At 40.0% G+C, this 23685-nt stretch overlaps 1 protein-coding gene across 3 annotated transcripts in view; it reads right to left on the reverse strand.

Moving 5' to 3' along the window:
- Positions 1 to 548: 548 nt before the first annotated feature.
- The window catches only part of Pten (phosphatase and tensin-like protein), a 68972-nt gene continuing 45835 nt past the window's right edge, over positions 549 to 23685 (reverse strand). Inside the window, exons 4-10 of one of the 3 annotated variants that reach the window (XM_074105721.1) lie at positions 21191 to 21289; positions 18578 to 18759; positions 16858 to 17068; positions 15434 to 15531; positions 10764 to 10896; positions 5050 to 5116; positions 549 to 2124 (exon numbers count right to left, since the gene is read on the reverse strand). In XM_074105721.1, the coding sequence (XP_073961822.1) occupies positions 2121 to 2124; positions 5050 to 5116; positions 10764 to 10896; positions 15434 to 15531; positions 16858 to 17068; positions 18578 to 18759; positions 21191 to 21289 (794 nt within the window). In that variant the 3' untranslated portion in view covers positions 549 to 2120. Of the gene's footprint in view, positions 2125 to 5049; positions 5117 to 10763; positions 10897 to 15433; positions 15532 to 16857; positions 17102 to 18577; positions 18760 to 21190; positions 21290 to 23685 lie in introns of all 3 variants that reach the window. The other 2 variants (XM_074105719.1, XM_074105722.1) reach the window with 2 other exon arrangements.

Below are 23685 nucleotides of genomic sequence, written 5' to 3' on the forward strand. Positions count from 1 at the left end.
AAATTAAAATGGGAAAAAACGGGAATTATACTCCCAATCAAAAACAATTTTCCATATCAGTTCAAAAAATGACGCAACATAGAAAAAATACAATCGAATCGCAAACCTCCGTTTTTGTCCCCCATTAAAAAAAAAATAGCCAAATAGATGCAGCCGTTCTGAAGTGATACGCTTACAAATTCGGCTATTGACTTTTATTTATATAGAATGGATAGATAGATAATCTATCGTTTATTAACCAAGACACCAAGTGCTAATAGTAACTGTCAACCGAATAGTCTAGTGGTTAAAGAGCTCAACGACACTCAAAGTCTTGGGATCGAGCTCCGGCCAAGGCAGATATTGTATATAAAAAATAAGAATGTTTGTGCATTTTGAATGTTTAATTATGTATTTGAGGATGTCTTTATTTAATTTTATCCGTTGCCTAGCATCCATAACACAAGCTTTGCTTACTTTGGAACTGGGTTGATTGATATTCTATGGATATCTGTTGGGGTACCAGCGACGTTAGGGTAGGGCGGTGGGGCGCCTGAAGCCTATACCTTCTAGAAAACTCCCAAAAGTTGAGGGCGCCGCTAAAACCGGCACTGTGGGGTACAGTACATTACTTGGAGTTAACACTTAACAGATGGGCGTGCCTTCAGTCTATTTTCAACTTTGATGTCATACAAATAAAATAGTTTTTACATAATCTGTAAACGTGGGTAGCGGTATACTAAAAATGGCTTTATTTGTATCACGTCAAAGTTGAAAATTGACTGAAGGCACGCCCATCTGTCAAGTGGTAACTCCAAGTAATCGTACTGTATATAACTATACTGTACATATCATATCGCGAATAATGTTTTCCCATCGCATTTTGTCAGAAAGTTCGTATTTGTCTTGCTTTCTCAACTTGCTCCAGTAATTAGGGTTCGGCCGGGACAGCTTTGTTTGAATATAGTTTGTAATCCATTCTAATGTTATAAATGTGAAAGTGTGTTTGTATGTTTGTCCGTCTTTCACGCCGCAACGGAGCAACGGATCGACATGATTTTTGGCATAGAGATAGTTTATGGGCCAGAGAGTGACATAGGCTACTTTTTATCCCGGAAAAATGCACAGTTCCCGAGGGAAGAGCGCGCAATAACCAAATTCCACGCGGGCGAAGCCGCGGGCAAAAACTAGCCCATATCTATACTTCGATCCTTACTAATTTATAATACTATTATAAATGCGAAAGTGAATCTGTCTATGTTAACTCTTCATGCTAAAATAGCTGAACAGATAGCCCCTTTCAGAACTAGTCAATACAATTGTGTGGTTTCACTTTTCTCAAAAAATATTGTTGAGACCTTGGAAAGGACATAGGTTATTTTTTATCACGAAAAATTATACGATTCCCACAGGATAGCAATAAACAAATACTTGGCAGATGGAGTCGCGGGCAACAGCTAGTGAGATAATGTTTGGCTAAAAGCTTCACATAGTTTTCATAAAACTAAGTGAAACTTCCGGAAAATCTTTAACAACGTATAACCGCTGAAGTATCAGAGATCTTACGTGTCTGTAAAATTCATTTGTTTTAGTTTTACTCCCACAGTGAAAAACCGCAAGCTTCTTAAATAGATAATTCAAAAAGAGTAGACGTGTTAAGCGTTTCTTCATCACCCCAATCCCGCATTCGCAGTACCCTATCTACTCCACATTTACATCTTATCCAAAAAAACAAGTGCGACAGACAAAAAAAAAGGTCGAAAAAAAGCTAAATCAATGTACTTATCAGTCATAAGATTCAAGTAAACAAAACATTTAGACAAGAGCACACGTTGTGACCATATATCTGAAACTTAAAAGTATCAAAATTGTTTTTACATCGAGGTAACGCTGTTTAGTACCAAGATCTATATTAAAAATCCAGCACTCTGATATCACATGAGTCTTCAAAATCGCTGTACAAAAACCGTTCGGCAGCCCGCTTATTTATAGATATATCTACACATTCCTGACACATTATCTTAAACGTCACTGTGGTAAAGGCTCCGGGGGATTTTAGTCTTTAGTGCACCGTGTTAGGGAAGCCTTTGCCTCGGGGGGAGGGTAAGCGAGGGCCCGCGTGCCTTCACAAGTATGTAGATTCACCTGAAAAATGTAAGAAACCCATTTAAGCGTGAGCACGTTACAGGTGCCACGGGCGGCTTTGTGAGATCCAATTTTAACCATCATTTAATTGCTTAAAAAACGAAGTTTAACATAGGAAAAGGCGCGCTAAGCGACAAGCAAATTCCACAAATGTTAATCGTTTAAATGTTTGTTCTAGATCACACCAGTCACTTTGTCACTGCCGTGCACTACTTTGAAAATTAAACTCAAAATTTAAATTCGATCTCACTCAATTTAAAAAACGCAACTTTCCTAAACGCACAATTTCAGAAGCAACAAGAAAAAAGTGCACAAAAATGCGTTTAAAAAATCGCAACCGCTTGTGGCACTGGTGGATAGATCTGTGCAAAGCGATGTACAGCAAATGAGGGGTTAAAACCATGAAATGGAAGAATTTAGAGACGATGACATATATTTAAATTGCTGATAAACTTAAACATTCACTTGTAACAGAGCATCGAGCATTCGCCGTTTATACATTTTTAGAACTGAACAACGAAGAGCCGAGCATGGAGCCAAACATTGCTGCGAAAATTTACACGGTCACTCTAGGGAGCACTCGCTCTAGTAAATGCTCTCAGAAATTGTTGCGGCGGGATAGAAATATAATGAATTTGCATATGTTTCGTTTATTGGTCCATAGTTCGTTCGTTACAAGTCACAGATCATAAATCGCCATCTTTAATTTCGGCAGTGTCGAGGGGCAACATCCCCGAATGCAAGTAATTCGACGAAAGAAACCAATAGTTCTCTCGGTCGATGAGACCTCTATTAGCTCGGTTGAAAGTAGATAGATGGCGCTGTGTGTAACAATTATTCAGCATGATGTCGGATGGATGCTCGGCAAAAAGCTCGAAGCAAATCTACCGTCGTTTTGCTTGAATTCTCGCTGAATTGCTCGCTAAAACGCTCACCATTTTGTGAACTTTTGCTTGCAATGTAACATTCGCTGGAATGCTCATTACAAATGAATACTAAAGTGTATCAGCACTTTTACGTAGCTTAGCAAGCGATTCAACTCTTACTTCTTACAGAAATAACTCAAGTTATCAAAGGTCGTATTGTCTGACGGTCTGGCGCTCACGATTGCATTCACCGTCTCTTTCTACTCTCATTCTACACCGTGCGACAGAAAGAAGTGGTGAGAACGATTGTGATTAAGAATGCGTTAGACAATAAGGTGTCGAATCGAAGTGTTTAAATGAAAGAGATCACTGGCTAAGTTTCGTATGTTTGTAACATATTTACACAAAACACTCACACAGAGGCGTCAACACTAAAAACGCCATTTTGGTCATTTCACTAACAGAAATCAATCTTGTTTATAAAAATGATTAATTAATATCAGAAATTTTAATAAATATTCATAGAAGCACATGTGAATAAGATGAATAACCCCCTTATTCATAAAACTTAACAAGCCTATGTTAACTAACAAATGCTTTGTCCCTTTCTAACAAATACAAATGTCGAAGTGACAGATAAGGACAAACGAATTTTAGCGGCATTTTAACTAAAATAGGTTTGATTGTCGTTTATGAATAAGGGGGTTAGTCTTTTGCACTTTATTTTTTTATAAACAGAATCATTTTAAAAAAATCGTCAGTTTAACCGCAACGTCGAATTTTCAAATGTCATAACTTCGGCAGTTTCCGTAAAAAGCACGATCAATGTCGAAGTTAACACGTTCGGCCCCGGCAACGATCCACTAAGCTCGTACGCTAGGCATAGCGCATACCCCACAGCAGTCACAAATACGTGTCACTGGCATAGGAGTAAGAACTAAAACGTCACAGTTCTTGTGTCACTGGGGCCGAACGTGTTAAAATGTACACTAACGCAAAAGCATGCAACAAATATACACATAAAAACACATAAATAACACAGGGAGAGGTGTTAGCATGCTGGAGTATGTCCAGTGACGGCTGTCCTTTTCTATTAACGTTGGTTAGAAAAGGACGTGATGGTTTAGCATAGTAGCACCTCGGGTATCCCTAATGAATGAGCGAACACTTAGGCGCGGTTACGTGCAAGTGCGAGTGAGACGAACACAAACGACAAACGGGTAGCAAGCGATGGACGATACACGGCCGAGTCAAGCTTAGCCAAGCCAGTGTGTGCTTGACGTAGCGACGCGATTTGTGGGCACACTACACATTGTACACTTCTTTTTTTTAGAGCAGCGGCCATTAACTCAATGAAAACGAGACATATGTTATCAAAATGGCTACATATGGTAAATAAGTATTTTTCTGGCAGGAAAAGCACAATAACCAAGAAATCCTAAGATTATTTTAAACCTATACTAATGTTAAAGGCTCGCAGCCAATGGTGCATAAATCACCAATGCGGAAACGACAAACACCTGCGGTGTACTATTGTTATTTGTAACATATAATCCAGCTAATAGCCGCTGCCGACATTCAGCCCCGGTACCACAAAAATAACAGCTACATATCGAGGCAATTTTAAACTTTCTAATAAAAAAGATACTGGGTGTTGTAGAACTTGTAGCGTTTGTGCTACAATCAGCCAAGTGGTCTATCAATTTTAAAACGACTTTCTATCAAATGTATCAAATGAATATATCGCTAGTCGATAAACAAATAAAAAAAAAAACTTTATGACAAGTTTCTTTCTACGAATCTTTCTTGAAAATAACCTTTCCGAAAGCGCGTGCGATATAAAAAAAGTGACATATAAAAGAGCCATTTGCGGCCTACTCGCAGAATGAACGCTTTGATTTTGACTCGTCCCTAGTCAAACTTCCATGTTTACATACATTGTTTATTGGCATACAAACAATAATCAATTTTAGGATGGTACATTTAGGTAATGGTACAGGGGATGGTGTAGTGGTGCCACAAACGCGTCTCGTGTGTCAATGTGTGTTCGCATAGTTACGTGTTCTGCGCGCGCTCGGTGTCCGGCGAAAGCGGCCTGTAGCGGCCCACGCGCTCCACCCGCGCGCCTGCGACACACACAACGTTACCACGCGATGCCCGCACGATAACCTAAACCTGCGTACGGACAGCGCGTACATTGGCACGCGTACGTGTAGTCGGTTACGCGTGTCCTGTTACAGTGACCGTACTCGATAGCGACGGCGTAAATTATTTGTAGAGGCGCTGTACAATTATCCATACAAGAGTGCGGTCACTGTAAACACATGGTAGTGGTACTGCAACGCCCGGTCCGCTACGCGTACAATCGTGGAGACGCGGTTTTTGGCCGCGCGTCAAAGAGGACGCGCTCGTTCTGGTACGCGATATTTGGACGGCAAAATGGTTAAAGCTCTGGAGCTCGTAAGCTCGTAGCGCTATGGATCGATTCAGCTCGCGTTTAGGTTCGTGGCGGTCCGTACAGGAGCTGTACCCGTATCCAATGTACGCGTCAACACACGCGTAACCGACTACGCGTACCAATGTACGCGCTGTCCGTACGCAGCTTAACCCGAAACCCACGAGTCTGCCCATATAAAGCGAGTTACAGTACCCGGCCATAAAGATTACACATCGGTCTCTTGAAAAAGACTCGGCTTGGCTTTATAGAGAGTTGTCACACACTACTTATGTGACGTTTATCAGTTCTTGTACAGGTGCAATAGAGTACGGACGCATTTAGATAAAAGTATATAATAAAGAGTTGTTGAAACAGCCCATTGTCTTTTTTCCGAAGACCGATGTGCTTTATCGCCGGGTACTTTAGAATGATTGACGAATACAGAACTCGAGCTTTTCCAGTCTTTTTTTTTATCAAATTTGGAGCATTCACTGCTAGCACATTTTTTTCGAACTTCCAAAAAAAATATAAGTATTCACTTGATATAACCCAGTGAATTAAACGCATATTGGCGTTCAAAGTGGCTTTATTTTTCCACTGCCTTTTCATTTCGTTCTCTTTATCTTTAATTCAATAATTTGTATGCGAAATATTGTCTTTTGAAATTACATATATTAAATATTCAAGTGTTTAGTAATGAAATTGCGGTATTATACAGGCACACTCCTTTAGCATTTCCATACACTTTGGCGCCCAAACATAAACAATACCCCTGTAATGCTATATCGGGACTCATATAAACACATGAACGCCACAACACAGCCATGTGATCCCACCAACACCATGAAATGAAAGACAGCCCATATGACTAAGGGCCTACGCTAGCCTATTGAAAAATAGTATGAGCAGCGCTAACTACACCCGTCGCATGCGACGGATTAAGGTGCGGCAACATGCAATCGCTCTTCGCTAGTTTGCAGCGATAAATCTGGTCACGTGACCACATTTCGAATGTGATTTTGAATTTCGCGCAACTCAAAAAGTAGCGTCAAGTCGCTGCGTCGAGCAGCAAAGTCAAAATGGCTGCTTGCAGGAATGATGTTGGTCTTGGAAGCTGATTTCTTAATCTCAGTAGCAGTCGTGGCAATGGTACAAATAAAAGAAATAGGAGTGAATGAAAAAAATAACAGTGTTTTTGCCGAAATTGAAGAGGTTTTTTTTTCCAGCGATAAAGCTCAACATTTTCAGCTTTATCGCTATACGTCACGTGGCCAGATTTGACGCTGGAAACGAGCGTCGAGCGACTTGCATGTGGCCGCGCCTTTATACCTGCACCCGCGCCCGCAGGCTGCGCCGTCGCAGACACCCGCGCCAGCTAGCGTAGGCCCTTAAAGATAAGCTGCATGAACTAGGTACATGGACCAACTATAAAAACTGCTACACAGTGTGAAGTCCTTCGGGAACACGATGTTTCATACTAAATTCGATTATTTTCTCCTTTAGTCGTAAATCATCAATAAATAACGGAAAAAACCTGGTAATATTGCACTTATAGTTTATAGTTAGGACTACAATAAGTTAATTATAATAATTATTTAAAATAATCATGTGCAGCCACATCAATTATTTTAAGTAATAAAACTGTCAGGACCGTATTTCGTAGCGACCATATTAACTACTTAGTTGTAATAGCAACAAAAAAATATTTTTAACATTCATAGAACAGAGTTTTCTAATAAGGTAATGTTCGAAAGATTGACACTGCATTTCGACTGTCTATAGACAGAACACAAATTTTGTTTATAGTACAGAAAGAAAATAGCATGAAAAATCGTTGCATCAACCAGCCCTTGCAAAACTTTACCCCCCAAGGACCTAGATTCAATTTGTTTGTTTAAATCAAAACAGAGCCAGGTTTTTAGACCGAATAGCCCCACTCAAGATGTAAACAAGCTAAAATTCTGCACGACACGAGCTAATTCCCAAATACACTTTCGCAAAAAAGCCTTCACATACATATCAGCGAGGTAACGGATCAGGACCGCCTCGCTATCAACCTGTCGTCAAGAAAACGCAACCACAGAGAAACGCGTCAATACCCGGCGCCTCGCCGCGGATGCTCAAGCCGGATATCCGCTCGCGTCAAGAGCAGTAAGCGACGCCGGCAAAGTCGCGCGACTACGGCTGAGTAACATCGCGGTAACGGCGATGCGACGGATGGCTGACGGCTAGCGTTCAATGACCGATGTACCGACGGAAAAAAATAGACGCGCCGTCCCCGCGTCGACGGTCCGAAGTAAGGCTGGTTAGTGTCACGCGTACAGTCAGTACGGATCGCTCCGCACAGGCTGATCTATATGAGCTTTTAGAGTAATACGGAGGGTCCGTACGGACGACCGTCCGCGCGGATAGGAAACTCATATAAAAAGCCTGTGCGGAGCGATCCGTACTGATGGTACGCATGACACTAAAACCAGCCTAAGCGCGTTGTCTGCGAGTAAAGCAGCTGCGGTTTGGTTCAGTAACTTGCGCATAGACAAATAATGCCACTACTGCACAAACAAGTTAATAGAAACAAATTCGATACACGTTTCATAAACGCTATTTGCACTAACCTGCCGCCCCATCGCTAAATGTAAGCAGCAGTCAGTCAGAGTACATTCAGTACATTTTCGAGTGTCAACTGAAGAAATGAAGAGATAGCTAGCTAATTCTTTAGTGTTCCGTACCCATGGGGTCCAAATTGAGCCCTATTGCTGTCATTCACGTGTACGTCTGTCCGTCGTCTGTCACACACGTTTTACATCCAAAGGTTGGAGCTACAATCTACAAATTTCACAGTAATTTCACAACTTTTAGGGGCTTTTTCACCATCCATTGATTAGTGTTAACTGGCGGTTAGGTGTGATGCCGTCTCTATTTGTTTTGTTCGAATAGACGGAGACGGCATCACATTTAACCGTCGGTTTACTCTAATCAATGGATGGTAAAACAGCCCCTTAAACTAGCAACAAGGTTTTTAAACTAGCTGTAAATATAGTTGACAAGCATGCTACACTAAAATGCTTCTATAGGTGTGGTATAGAATTCCTCATGTCGTGAGTTTGTAGCTTATGCTCATATCGACTGGGGCAAAACGGTAAATCCTGATAAAAATGGGCCAACGTATTAGCATTATAAGGGTAGTTTTGAAGTACCCACTCCCCTATCCATATAAAAAACCTTTACAGGCGAGCCTAGTTATTCACATAATAATATATAGAAAAATCGTTATCGGTTCAAGAGATCAATCGTACCGCAGAGACGAACCAACGCCCATCTCCCCGATTCACGAGAATATATAATTTGTGTACTATATACAACAATAATATTGTAATAAAGTTACTTTAATTTTAAACTATGATCACGCGTGGTATAATACTATGCACGTTGTTTCATATAAGTAACAAATAAATAAACATTGCACTGGCATCCTTGTAGAACAACATTCGCTTCCCAAAACGGTCATTACAAATTTGTGGCATTTTAAAAAGTCATCTAAGTACAAATTTAGGCTCCGTTATTCAATCAGCATAAATGGTTAAAAATGTGCCAAATCCAATCCAAATCATTTATTCAGTAAAGAGGCCGCAATGGGCACTTTGGCACGTCATGTTTTTACAATACTAAGGGCATGTTTCACCACTTGTCGACTAACTTTAAGTGTCAGATAAAAGTAATGCCTTCTTTGTTTATTCGGACAAAACAAATTGTCGACAAGTGGTGAAGCAGGCCCTAAGTCTACTGTAAAATTCACAACCAACTTCACAGCGACCGACATGAAAAAGATTTTCTCTAAATCACGCAAACTCAGGCGCACTAACTGGAATTTCTTATGAAAAGGTCCTGCAATGGCTCAATAATCATTTGATGCCGTATGAGGGAGCCTTACAATAAGGTGTGGGATAGATCAATCATTATCACTGCACTGGATGACTTCATATAAAGTAGATTGAACATCGCATTATACACCGTGCATAGTATTACGCCATGCTCCCTCCATATCACTTACGACATATTTAACTATGTTATACAACTGGTATATACCCATTAGATACCACAGGCATACAAATGCAACGTTAATTTAATCTCGTGCTCATACTAATAGGGATGTTGACACCACCAATCAACTGACGTACTTTTTATGAGCTGTCAAAACACAACTCTCCCATAGAGTTTCAATGGCAATAGCGAGTTATGACGTCATAAGTCGCTATTTGTTCGCCAACTCAATCAACTATTTATTTGTTTTAAAGCAACAAAAATCAAATTTTACAGTAAATCGAAAACTAATCTGGTTTTCAGGGCTAAAATAAAGCGTTTTTTTACTGGAGTCGTGCCTTCGAATTATTTTTTAATGGCGTCAACATCCCTATTGAGTGCACAATGCAACAGCCAATTCAAAACCCATGTGCAGATCCAATGTACATATGAACCTTACTGCATATAAAAAAAAGCAACACGAATTCCATTCCAATTTGAAATGTTTACGTGCATAAAGAAAAATAAATAAATATTAATCTTTTTTTCTTTCAGTTTTAACCATGCCTCGTGTGTTTTACAATTATTTTCTAATACTTTAACCATTATTAATATGTTATTAATCAAAGAAGTTAATTTAAATTTATAATATACATGCATTAATTCGCACAGTAAAAGCATTAAAAAGGGTGCATATCTAGACATATAATTTTTGAAAGTCATAATGAACGTTTATCACAATATTTGTTACTCATGATTTTTCTTCGTCGAAGCTAAACTCTATAGGTTTAGGTTAGTTATGGATATTAGGATAGTTATATTCTGAACAATTAATGGATTTAGAGGAAAAAAGAGTTAGAACAAACATTACATTATTTATGACTTTCTACAATTATGCAACCTGAATGCATCCTATTGAGAATTAAATGCAAAACACTATGACAGATAAGGTTCATTGGGTACACAATCCAACTCATCATCCAACGTAGCATCTGAAACTACCCCTAAATGTCCTCACAATAAACACTCAACACATCACTTCCACTAACTATCCCTATTCTTTTTCTTGTTCTCTGAAAACTTCCCACTGAACCCCCTCCACGACGCTCTCATATCACCCAGGGAGAGCCTGGGTTTCTGTCCGGGCGTTTTCTCCGGGCATTTCTTTTTGTCCGGCAAGTCAGCGGACTCCATGCTGACTGTCGAGTAAACATTAGGGATGGTAGCGTCGCTGTCTTCCATGTAGTAGATGGTTTTGCCCTGGTCGCTGAGGTCGCTAAAGGGGGGGTGCTGTGTGGGCGAGTGGGGGGTCTCACCGGAGTCCCAGTGTGAGTCGGGCTCGGTGTCGGCCTCGGAGCCCGACGACGCTGACGACGAGGGAGGCGTGGCGGCGCGCCCGGCGCCCGTGAACTTCGACGAAGAAGGTAGCTTCTGCACTATCAGCTCCACCTGTTACAATTTTAATAAATATAGTATTTTATGCAACTGTATCGTAATTGAAACACGAGTGTGGGTTTATAAAACGAGGCGTAGCCGAGTTTCATAATAGGGTCACATGAGTGTTTTAAGGCCTAATTACGTACGGTTGCATACAATATTTTATCTATATCGATATATTAAATCCTCTATCATGTGTTCAAGAACCATTGAGAATGACCTGCATTAACGAGAACTAGGTAGGTATGTCTGCCCCACGAGCTGCGCCCGCGACGACCTGCTGCTGCACGTGGTCGCAATGATGTATGAAATCTCATTACGATACAACCGTGTTCATAATAGAATCCAATGTCGTAATGCTGGTCATTACCTATGGTTTTTGAACGCATAATTGAGGATTTACTATATGGGTGTAGATAAAATCAATTACAGTACAGTCCTGGAACTTAATTTTGCAAGGTAATCCCTACTATATCCATACTAATATTATAAATGCGAAAGTATGTTTGTGTGTTTGTCCGTCTTTCACGCCGTAACGGAGCGACGGATCGACGTGATTTTTAGCATAGAGATAGTATATGGGCCCGAGAGTGAGATAGGCTACTTTTTATCCCGGAAAATGCACAGTTCCCGAGGGAACAGCGCGCGATAACCGAATACCACGCGAGTGGAGCCGCGGGCAAAAGCTAGTATTATTATAAATGCGAAAGTAACTGTGTCTATCTGTCTCTTACGCTTTCACGTCGAAACCACTGAACCGATTTTGATGAAATTTGGTATATAGGTAGTTTGAAACCCCAAGGATCAACATAGGATACCTTTTATTCCAGTAGAGGGCGCCACCGCGCGATAACCTAGATCCGCGCAGACGAAGTCGCGGGCATAAAGCTAGTCCAAACTAATATTATAAATGCGAAAGTGTGTGGGTTTGTATGTTTGTCCGTCTTGCACGTCGAAACGGAGCGATGGATCGACGTGTTTTTTTATAATAAATAAATATAATAAATATCATGGGACACTTGACACCAATTGACCTAGTCCCAAACTAAGCAAAGCTTGTACTATGGATACTAGACAACGGATAAACACACATACTTATATGGATAAATACATATTAAACATCCAAGACCCGAGAACAAACATTCGTATTATTCATACAAATATCTGCCCCGGCCGGGAATCGAACCCGGGACCTCAAGCTTTGTAGTCAGGTTCTCTAACCACTTGGCCATCCGGTCGTCAAAATCGTTTATGTGGAGATAGTTGATGGTCCGGACAGTGACATAGACAACTTTTTGGCTCTTTCTAACCCCCCACCCCCCTTAAAAGTGGAAGTTCCATACAAGCTTTCCGCAGTTTTTAAGGTAGAAAGCTAAACATTGGTATGCGAACTCTTTAATACTAACGAAAAATACGTGCATCATTTTTTTTTAATCTGCTCCAAACCCCCTAAAAAAGGGGGTGAAAGTTTGTATGGGACTTTCTTCAGTTTTCAAGGTAGAAATCTGAAAATTGGTATACAGACGCTTTGTAATACACGAAAAAATCATGCGTCAAGATTTTTTTAGATCTCCCCCTAACCCCCTAAAAACAAACAAATTTAAACATACAAACCAAACTGTATTACCCGCGGATTCCGATAGACGGCGCTACTAGGTTGTTAAAACATGCTAACGATGTGTTTTCTTAATATGTACTTCAACATATTTAAAATGCGATAGATGGCGTTACTAGGTTGTTAAAACACGCTAACGATGTGTTTTCTTAATCTGTACTTAGATCCGGGCATCTGTCAGCGCTTCACTCTAAGCGCATTCGCTACCTCAGGGTTTCTCAAACTTATGGCTCCACGTACCCCTGTTAAAGTTTCTAGACGACAGCGAACCCCTACCACCCCCCCCCCCCCAAAGATAGTAATAAAATTGGCTGTTGGAGAAACTAAGTTTATTTTTATTTCAATCATCATCATAATATAAATGTATATCATTTATTTCAATATAAGGTAAGTAACAAATATAGGTAAGAATCATCTTGCCAACAAAAATACAAACTGAAAAACAACAAATGAGTAACAAATTTGGAGTTGAAATAAAAAATACAAAAAGTCTCAAAAACCAATCTAATCATCTTGCCATTCTTGCAGCCAACCATCACGTAAACCTTGTCGCGAACCCCCTACCGTCGAATAGCGAACCCCTAGGGGTTCGCGTACCCCACTTTGAGAAACCCTGCGCTACCTAAACGCTCAGACTTTGACGGTCGAGGTTGATTACCTAATGCTTTCATTTTGGCTATTCGTGTTTAGTTTTGAGATTTGATATTGTTGCGTTGGTTTGGTTTCCGTTTTCTTTAAAACGAACTCGCATTATGTTTTATTTTCGCTAGTGCTGCTGCATAAGTAGCGTAGTAGAAATAAGCAACCTGAGATATGTATGCATAGGAAAAATTCGTGTCTAGATTCCTGTCCAGCGGTGGTGTAGGGGTTATAGCACGCAGCACGGATTGCTGAGGACCTGGGTTCGATTTTCTGGTTTTTTTCTGTGCATCCATGTCTCAGTTTGTATTTTCGATATCGCATTTATGAGTTCCTAAAAAGTCGAGAGGTGGAGTTTGTTGAAAGATAAAAATAAGTGAATTCAATTTCGTGGCAGATTAAAATTCTTGCAATAATAGAAAGCTCCAATGTCTTGGATTGACAAATTAAGGATTTTAAAATAGAATTTCTCAGGATAAACGTAGCCTATGTCAATCAAAAACAGTGTAGCTTTCTATCAGTGAAAGATTTTTAACCCCCGACGCAAAAAACTAAGTTTGACCGCTGTGTGTGTCTGTCTGTCTGTGGACCGATTGCAATGCGGTTTTTAAGGTTCCGGAGCCAAAATGGCAAAAACGGAACCCTTATAGTTTCGCCATGTCTGTCTGTCTGTCCGCGGCTTTTCTCAGGAACTATCAATGCTAGACTGGCCCGCGTGGGAACTATGGCCAACCCTCTTGTTCTGAGAGGACCTGTCCAGCAGTGGACGTATATAGGCTGGGATCAATGCTAGATAGAAAGCAGTAATTTTGCACGGATATATATGTAAACTATGCCGACAAAATCGTACAATAAAAAAATCTTAGGGTACCATAGACGTAGTGGAGGTGATTTTTTTTCTCATCCAACCCTTGGATAGGTATTTTAACACCATTAGGGGTTTTCTAAAACGATTTTTCGATTCAGTGATTTGTTTGCGAAATATTCAACTTTAAAGTGCAAATTTTCATTCAAATCGAGCGTGGGTGAAAAAATTGGAAAAAATTCAGAATGGTAGTAAGTATATCAAACTTACAAGGAAAACAATAACGGCTAAGTTTGCTTGAGAATTATTAGTAGTTTTTGTCAAAATCAGTCCAGCCGTTTTGAGATATTAAACTTTGAAGTGACAAAGTCGGGGGTTTTTTAGAAGTCACAGTTATTTAATTAAAATTTATTAAAATTTATTTGAAATTAAATATTTAATAAGTCTAATGTAGAAGTCACTTATTTCTATCTCCCTCCAGGGATTTTTGCATTTTCCCGAGGAAAAAATAAACTGATCGAAAGAGTCATATCTATCCCGCGGTAACTATGCGACTTCCCGGGATAAAATAAGCTTGTTTCAATTCAAGCAGGGACAGGGTAGCTTGCTATAGAATTCACGTATTCTTATCCCGCGGTAATTATCCTATATCGTGTAGGGGAGAACAAAGTTCTTAAAAATCGGCGTTGTCACTACTGCCCTCTGTCACAACTCTCGTCGGTCTCACCTACGTGCATTACACATAGGTACATTAACGTTTTTTGGAATTCCACCCCTAAACAGGAGTTCAAAGTTTGTACGAATTATAATTATTTGGGTCGATTTTTGAATCCAAATAATTTGCACCATCTGTCTAAAACAACAACTGTCTGTATCCGCCACATAATCCTCCGAAAAATCAATCAAAACAGGAAATAAAAGGATCGTAAATCTATGTTACCTCAAATTTAACGCGAGCGAAGCCGCGGGCAAAAGCTAGTTGTTTATAATTCATCAAAACTTTCCAATCTGCACTGGCCCCACGTGGGAAACATGGTCCAAACCCTCTCATTCTAAGAGGAAGCTTGTACCCCTCAGTGGGACGTATACAGCCTCGCGAGTCCTCGCGTACTTTACAAAGAACAAATCAACAGTAAATTAACGACCAAATTTACTTTATAAAGCACAAATAGGGAATATTAGGCAAAGCTCTGCGCAGAGGGCGACACTAGCACAAACCGTAAACAAACCGCCATGACGTCAGTTCTTTTTAGAGTTTGTCGCAATGACGGATCATGACATATTTATTAGTAACATGAATATGATATTTACATCGATAGTTGCGATAGAGCTATATTTCCAAAAAAAATTTGAAATAATATAATACCATGGCATCCTACGAACATTTAATACTTTCTAAAACTGTTTACGGCTTGAATTCTGACGTTAGAACATTGCAGTAATATTCCCTATTGATTATTGAATAGTAGTATAGTATTGTATGTTGTTACCTTGAAGTCTGCACTGCACAGTTTATGCTGTTTGTCTTTGTGTGCGTCGTCCAACTGCCATTTATTTAACGTTAACTTAAACGTTTCTAGATTGGAACCTGAAAATACAAATTTTGTACATTAGTTCTATCAAAAATAGTAATATAATAAATAGTACTTACAATCAAAACTTTCAAAGTGATTGAAGATTTTATAAAACCGGCCAAAAGCGTGTCGTACACGCCTAGGATAGGGTTCCGTAAAATTATCAAAAATCATTATTTCTAAGGATTTCGTATCGTGTACTGAACCTTCCAAGTTTAGGTATATTTTATACCTTAGGCTGCTATTTACTCTTAAACTACTAATAATTCTCAAGCAATCTTAGCCGCTATAATTTTCCTTGTAAATTTGATATATTTACTACCATTCTGAATTTTTTCCACCCAACAGTTTAGATTTTAGAGGGGGGGGGGGGGGGGGACGCTCGATTTCAATGAAAATTTGCAATTTAAAGTTGAATATTTCGCAAACAGATCACTGAATAGAAAAATTGTCTTAGCAACCCCCCAATGGTTATAAAGACCTATCCAACGATACCCCACAAAATAGGGTTAGTCGAGAAAAAAAAATCACCCCCACTTTACGTCTATGGGAGGTACCCTAGAAATTTTTATTTACTTTTTTTATTGTACCACTTTGTCGGCGTGACTGATATGTATATTTATAGCAAATTACAGCTCTCTAGTACTAACGGTCTCTGAGCTTACTCGCGGACAGACAGACGGACAGACATGGCGAAACTATAAGGGTTCCTAATTGACTACGGAACCCTAAAAAGGGGCCCTCCTTATGTCTATGTGGTATAAAATAATTATGATTTTACTAATAGTGTGGTAACATGAGGATCTAAGAAGGATTAAAACATGTAATGTAATTCATGAAGGGCCCTTTATGACTACATTTTCGTACTAATAATACTACTACTATTAATTATTTCTTAAAATTCCTCCCAAATATTTATGTAATAATAAATATCTATCAAGTATGTCTATCTTATTTACGTTTAACGCGATGATACTTAATTGAATATTATGCTGGGTTTATTTACTTGATTAATTTTGTATTTAGAGCCTACAATTGATTTTTTATCCCCCGACGCAAAAAGAAGGGGTGGCATAAGTTTGACCGCTATGTGTGTCTGTCGGTCTGTTTGTATGTGTGTATGTCTGTGGCACCGTAACTCTTAAACAGGTGGACCTATTTGAAAGCGTTTTTTTTTATTTGACAGCAGGTTTGCTAGCGATGGTTCTAAGGCATTTCAGCCGTTTTTGAGATATTGAACTTTGAAGTAACAAAGTGGGGGGGGGGGGTTCCAACTTTTTGTTGGTCAGGTTATGTAATTGGAGAAACAACACCAAAAACCATAAACAAACAATACTGACTGTCAGGCGGCGCCGGCACCGGCTCAGCGTCCGCGCCGGCCGCCAAAAAGAACGTGTTAAACCAGAAGTGGAACAGCTTCTCTTTCCGCATATACATCTTGGTTTTGGTAGCGACGTCGACGCGCACGTCGCCCCACAGCGGCGTGCAGTGCGTCAGCGCGACCGACACCGCGCCGCCGCCGCGCCGCACCTCGTGGCAGCCCGCCGGCGCCTGTGGGAACTCAACTTTAGTCGCGAAACGGACCTGCAACGCGGGAGAATAAACTACATAGGGTAACCGGCTGACTGCCCGCTATACTGCCCTCGTAACCTCGTGACAACAACGTCCAATTTTGATCAATAGAATTCACAATAGGGTATATTACTGCAATGTTCTGCCGGCAGAATGCATCACTGGCACAAACCGTAAACAGTTTTTTTAATGTCTTAAATGTCCGTAGGATGCTATATATCATACGTTTTCAATATATTTTTTGGAAATTTAGCTCTATCGTTACTATCAATGTAAATATCATGTTATCTTGTTACTAATAAATATGTCATGATCCGTCATGGCGGTTGGCGACGAACTATAAAGACAACTGCGTTGTCATGGCGTTTTGTTTACGGTTTGTGCTAGTGTCGCCGCCTGCGCAGAGCTTTGCGTAATATTCCCTATTAGTGAGGTTGACATTACTTTGACGTATGTCTTAAATTTAGGACGTTGGGCCTTACGAGGATAAGGCAATTGGCAGTATCTAATTTTGAGACATTTCTAGTAAACAGAGAAAAAGTGTAAATTGATTTCGGGTCGCCTTTAATTTGGGTATTGGGTATGGGTTTTTGATTATGTTGTAAATAAAATACGGGCAATGAGGACTATCGCGTATGAATTCGCCACTAGAGGCGCTAGTGTAGCGTGAGGTCTCCGAAATGTAATCTCATAGTTTTTGGGTGAGCTACGCGGGTTTATTTATAATTAGAATAATTTTGTAAATATTTTGCAATATCTGAAATTAATTATGGCAAATATGCGTTTCGGGCAATGCGTCTGTGTTTTGAGACAGTTTTGTCTTTCGGAAACCTTTGTCTCCCTTTTTTCCGAACAAAACACTATGCAACAATGTGGCATGCTCGATATTTTTATGACGATTTTAAGGTGTATTAAATATGATTTTAATCTAAGCTTTGTTTTCACGCCCGTAAAAACAGACTTTGAAAGCCATACTTAAAAACCTCACGCAACAGTGCGCCATCTAGTGAGACAAAAAACGATAGCCCTCATTTGCTTAGTTCATCTGATAGAGAATGGTTCAAGCTACGCGATGGTATAAATAACACGAAAATGTTTTTTTTTTTAGATACTGCCAACCTTATGAGGGCAGTATTACAAAGATATTTCAGTTTTTGGTGAAGTTAGCCGGCCAAGTGCCAGTCGGACTCGCGCACTGGGGATTCCATAAAATTTTGTATGTATTGTATTGTATTATAAAACTTTGTTATACATAACAAGACCATCAAGTTGGGATTCCTAGAAATTTGAATTGCCACTATAAGTTTGATTTTCATTAACTCGGAATCCCACTAAGTAGATTCCCAATAAGTCGAATTCCCACTAAGTCAGATTCCCACTAAGTCAGATTCCCACTAACTTGGACTCCCGTTAAGATGGATTCCCCGGAAGTCGAATAGGCTGTGAAAGTCGAAAATGCTCCAGGTATAGCAGCAGGACCTGACTTACTTTGAGCGGCGGCGCCGCCTGAGACACGGTCAGCTCCAGCGAGCACTGCCCGCCGTTGACGGTGGGGGGCGGAGACATAATCAGCTCCCGGATGTGGACCTTAGTCGCTGTGTACTGGAGCCGGGAGCGCACCAGCGCCGCGAAGTACTCCACGTAGCGCCGCTGCGACGGTATCGTCACGCCTGCAACGAAAACAGAACACTTTCAGACGTGACTCTTTTTAGTGTGACAGTATTTACCGGCCGGATAATACCGAACCGTTATTTCGTGTACATGCCCATAAAAAACTATTGTCAAACTGACATGAGTTTCTATGGGTGTGTACACGAAAAGTCGGGTCGGTATTTCCATGTCTAAATTATCCAAGCCGGTAAATAAATAGTGTCACCCATTCCTTATCCCGAATAAGGGCCATCCACAAAATGAAGTCACACAGTAAGGGGGGGTTCAGGTGGTTTGTGAATGTGATACAGGAACAAAATAATTGCAATTTTCATGGCAATAAGTGAGACAACGAGGAGGGGGGTAGTGGGTTTGTTACAGGAACAAAATAATTGCGATTTTCATAGCAATAGTTTGACTGGGGGGACCAAAATGGTCAAAATTGGTGTAACAAATTGAGGGATGGCCAGGAATTATGAAAATTCCTTAAAACAGTTTTTAGATACAACTACCTACCTGCATGCCAAATTTGGAGTCTCTAATAATTATAATTACGAAGATGGAGCCGCTTTGAAACGAAGACATACATCCCATTTTAATCGTTATCCCTTGGAAATTTTGACAAAACTCCTTGTAAGTGCACCTCTATGATCTTCAAGGAATGTCTGCCAAAGTTCAAGTTGCTGGCTCCTGTAGTTTCTGTTCCAGTAGTCAGGACATGTTATGAGGTTAGCACAGGTCTTTAAAAGCTGCAATTGCTGCAAACTTGAATACATTACTGATAGTGGCCCTAAAGATATATAAAAAACCGGAACTAACTGTTAGTTTGGGATTTTAAAGTAAAGTCAACCAAAAAATTCCTTTACTACCCTAAGGTCTAATGTCATTTGTAGAGCTTAAAACGTCAAAGCCTATTTTCGCTCACAAGTCAATATAACAATCAGGCTTATTGTTTTTATTTCTGAAGCAGGAACTGTCATTAAAATTAGTAATGAACTTTCTTGGTCGACTATACTAACCGACCTATAGCTATCAATACGTATCACGAGCGCATCAGTCAGTGTGCTATATTTTTTAAATGTGGTATAAGTTTACAGTTAAGATTAATCACAATATTATTTGAAAGAGGTTAAAATCTCTATATTGTTACAATATTTATTTTTCGACTAACTAGTCGATAGAAAGAGAGTTGTAATGTAATTTATTACTTACTTACTACTCTTATAATGATTATTACTCTAGCTACATATAAATAGTAGATTGCAGGCCCCTATTCCCCACTGGGCACACTGGGCACGTCCCTACTCCATTACCAAACGATAACTGATAGCTACTAGAGGTGAGACATATTTACTGGAATAGGTTTTGGCTTGGACGCGTGAGTACGCGTTCCCGCCCGCGATTCTTTAAGCGTACGAGTATTTAGGAGTACGGCGGCTGACAACGGTCCGCCAACTTGAAAACAAGCATGATGCGTGCGCTCGCTGCGCTCGTCGCGCATGGAACTATTCGGAAAACGTGCGGGAACTTCGTGACTTCGGGATCGACCAACTCGCCCCAGCCACTGCGCAATGAATTCCAGGAAAAAAAGGAGCGAGTTATCCTTTGTTCTACGAACAGTTTTAGCATGAACACAAAAAGGTCCAGTTTCTTTTGATGACATTTCGGTAGTTCGATATTCGTAAAACTACTAAAACTAGCACGGTGTATATGCAATCACGGGAGCGCATTTACGGGAATCATTTTGATTATGCAATGAGTCAATTGAGTTAAGTACTCGTAGATACTCGTGGACCTAGTCTTTTTGTGGACGCGTACTCGCAAGACTCAGTCCGCGTTTTGCCTAGTACATCTCACCTCTAAAGCTACTCCACTCTCGCTTGAAAATCAGGCTTTTTGAACGCAGCATGTTGTACCCAGGGCCTCTAATAGGTGAAAGACTGCCCTGATAGACGACATAAAGCAAGTGAATGCCTGCCCGTTATATATAATATATTAAGTAAAGTACAGCGGACGCCATAATTTTTATAGCAAACTTTTGTAGAACCACAACGTAGTGGCTTACAAGAATATTTATTCGTTTAATCGATACATGAGGAAATAAAATACTACTAATAGATGCCTATCCCACCAGTCCCTCTAGCGCCTTGGCCTGACAATAGCGTTAATTTAAAAAAAAAAATGTCTTTGTCAGTCATTAATAAAAACCATTTCATCGTAGAAAAACCAAAGGAATAAAATGAATGTCACCTTAAATAACATACGCAAACGTATACTGGGATAAACCAAAATCAATATCAACGTAGGCAAAACACAGTCTACTAGCAAGAAGCAAGGCTGACACGTTTGAATATTCATCTGTTCATCTGGCTTAATCACGTATTACCATAACTATACTATTTTAGACAGTTTTAATCCTAGTAAGATTATCAAATCGAAAGAAATCTTCACCTTTCTCGTCGTGCGTCCTCTTCGTCCCGTAAAACTGTAACGCCTCGTCTGCCGTCGTCTTCTGCTGACTGTACAGCAAGTAGCAGCAAATCATTGTGCCTGAAAACAGTACATTACACATCAGCTAGGAAGCACTTTTTTTCCGTCGTAGGCAACTAAAGACGAAACGATAGTGTTTGCAGGCCGCTTCCAACCGAAGCAACTGGAGGTCTAAGTATAGGAAGGTCTATGTCCAACAGTTGACGTCCTCCGCCTGATATGATGATGATGAAGATAAATTTGAAATGGACTGTCGGTTTTCACATCTTGCTATAATGTGGATGACTTTAAAAGCAAGTGTATCACTTTTTGCAAGACCGGCAGGACACCAGCTGCACCAATGATACTATAGGTGTCCATGGCGGGTTCACTGAACATAACGTGAACCGCATGCCCATTTGTCGGCTTATCAAAAAATGTAGTAGAAACGAAGGGTATAAAAAATATAATAACAAAGCTAACTATCCAACAGATAGAGCACTAATCAACACCGACATGTTAAAAAAGAAGTCTTGTAATGAAGAGATTGCTCTCTTCTTTATACATGCTTTCGGCGAACCTTAGCGCTGGTATTCTGCCAGTACTCGAAACACAATTTGAGTATTTCTATTAGTACCGTCATGTAATTGACAAGAAATCAACTTTGTCAAGAAATTATTAACCCTAAGGAGGAGATCATAAAACATAAACTACATAAAACATCCAAAATTTCTTGACGTCAGGAAAACGTCACGATCTTGTGAGGAAAAAATCGTACATCAAAACTTTCTATTGGATCCATCAACAAAGATTATCTGACTTTTATCACTTTACCACAAGGTTTTGTATATATTTAAAAACAATATTACTTATTTTTTGTGGTGAAATAGCATCAGGATTTTTTTTCTAATAAGTGGACAACTGAAAAATTGAAAAAAGGGACAACTTTTTGAGAAATAGTCATTTGCCTTTGCTAGTTACAGAAAAAAAAACTGTACCAACTATACTTACTTATACCAAGGGATGATAATAGATGCTAGTAGAAATTCGAACATTTCTTGTTTAGTGGTACCTACTACCAACCCGTAATTTTCTATAGACTCAATTAATTTAGATTTTTATGGAGACAGAAACTTAGACAAGAGTTGTCTGAAGCATGTCAAGTAAGTTTAGATTGTCGGTTTAGTACCGGGCTACGGAGTGGCACCAATTGCTCGACAGCAAAACAAAAAAAAAGCAACGGAGCGGAGGGACCGACTTGGATCCGGGATCACGAAACGGCGTTTTTTTTAAACTCCAAATATTTTCGCTCAACTACGATCATTCTATAACTTCCCACTTCCTAATTTACTCGCATCCGAAACACCGAAAACCCATAAAGGATTTAGAGATGAAAGAAATAAAACTACATCGCCTTTTTTTGTAAGAAAAAAAAACACAAAGGGAGATATCTATGGTCCGATCCCGGCGCTTTTTATACCCTTTACGACTGGCCACAAAAATAGATGGGGTGGTTTGTAAGAGGTTTCTTTTTTAAAATTTACGATCCCGGTGCTAAAGTCGGTTGGTCTCCGTTGGTAGTGGGGACAATTATAGGCCGTAAAGGAAATTTAGCCCGGACAAAGGCGGACAAAGCCGGGGACAGGGCATAATGCGTTCCATGTTGAATTCTCGACCTTAGACGCCTTATTTATGTACGATAGGTACAGTCAAGGGCAAAGATATCGACACGGCCAAAGTTGCAAAAATATGTATACACGGCCTTAATGTTAAGTGCATAAAGACGTGTATACATATTTTTGAAACTTTGGCCGTGTCGATATCTTTGCCCTCGACTGTACCCATCTAACATTTTTCATAAGGACCTTCACAAGATCGTTGCGGGTAATAAATACTGTTCAATATTCTTTTATAATACCTAAGGTTAAATACTTAGGTAGCTAACCTTTGAGTCGTGTGGAGACAAGAGATATTGTTATCTTCAGATACCTTTATGTGTTTCGTGTGTAGAACGACAAAGCGGCGACAAAAGTTGCTACATTACTGTATGTAATCTCATTGAAAAGATCTCGCATGGTAACAGGCGACGTTCTTTTGTTGAGGGAGCGAGATGGGACATTTCTTCGGATTCTTGTGTCTATTGTGAAATCTGTGAGTGGTGCAGGGATTGACATTGCGTCAGATTAAGCATATGAATATGAGCAGAGTGATGATAGGCAGACATATGCAAGGTAAGGTGCTTTATTCTGATGTAGATAATGGTTAAATATGGTGTTTCTACGATGTTGTATTTTTCTGCACACGGCAACGTTCAATGTGTGCTCAATTCAACAAGTGAGCCACCATCCCGAGTCTATAAGCATCTACATCCACCGCTCACGGTGGCCGGTACTGGCCAGTAGGTACGCCAGTTGTCTGTCGCTATATGAAAGACGGGATCCGATGGCCTAGAGCAGGAGTTCCCAATCGGGGGGCCA

Source organism: Choristoneura fumiferana, chromosome 23 (genome assembly GCF_025370935.1).
Source record: "Choristoneura fumiferana chromosome 23, NRCan_CFum_1, whole genome shotgun sequence".
NCBI lineage: Eukaryota > Metazoa > Arthropoda > Insecta > Lepidoptera > Tortricidae > Choristoneura > Choristoneura fumiferana.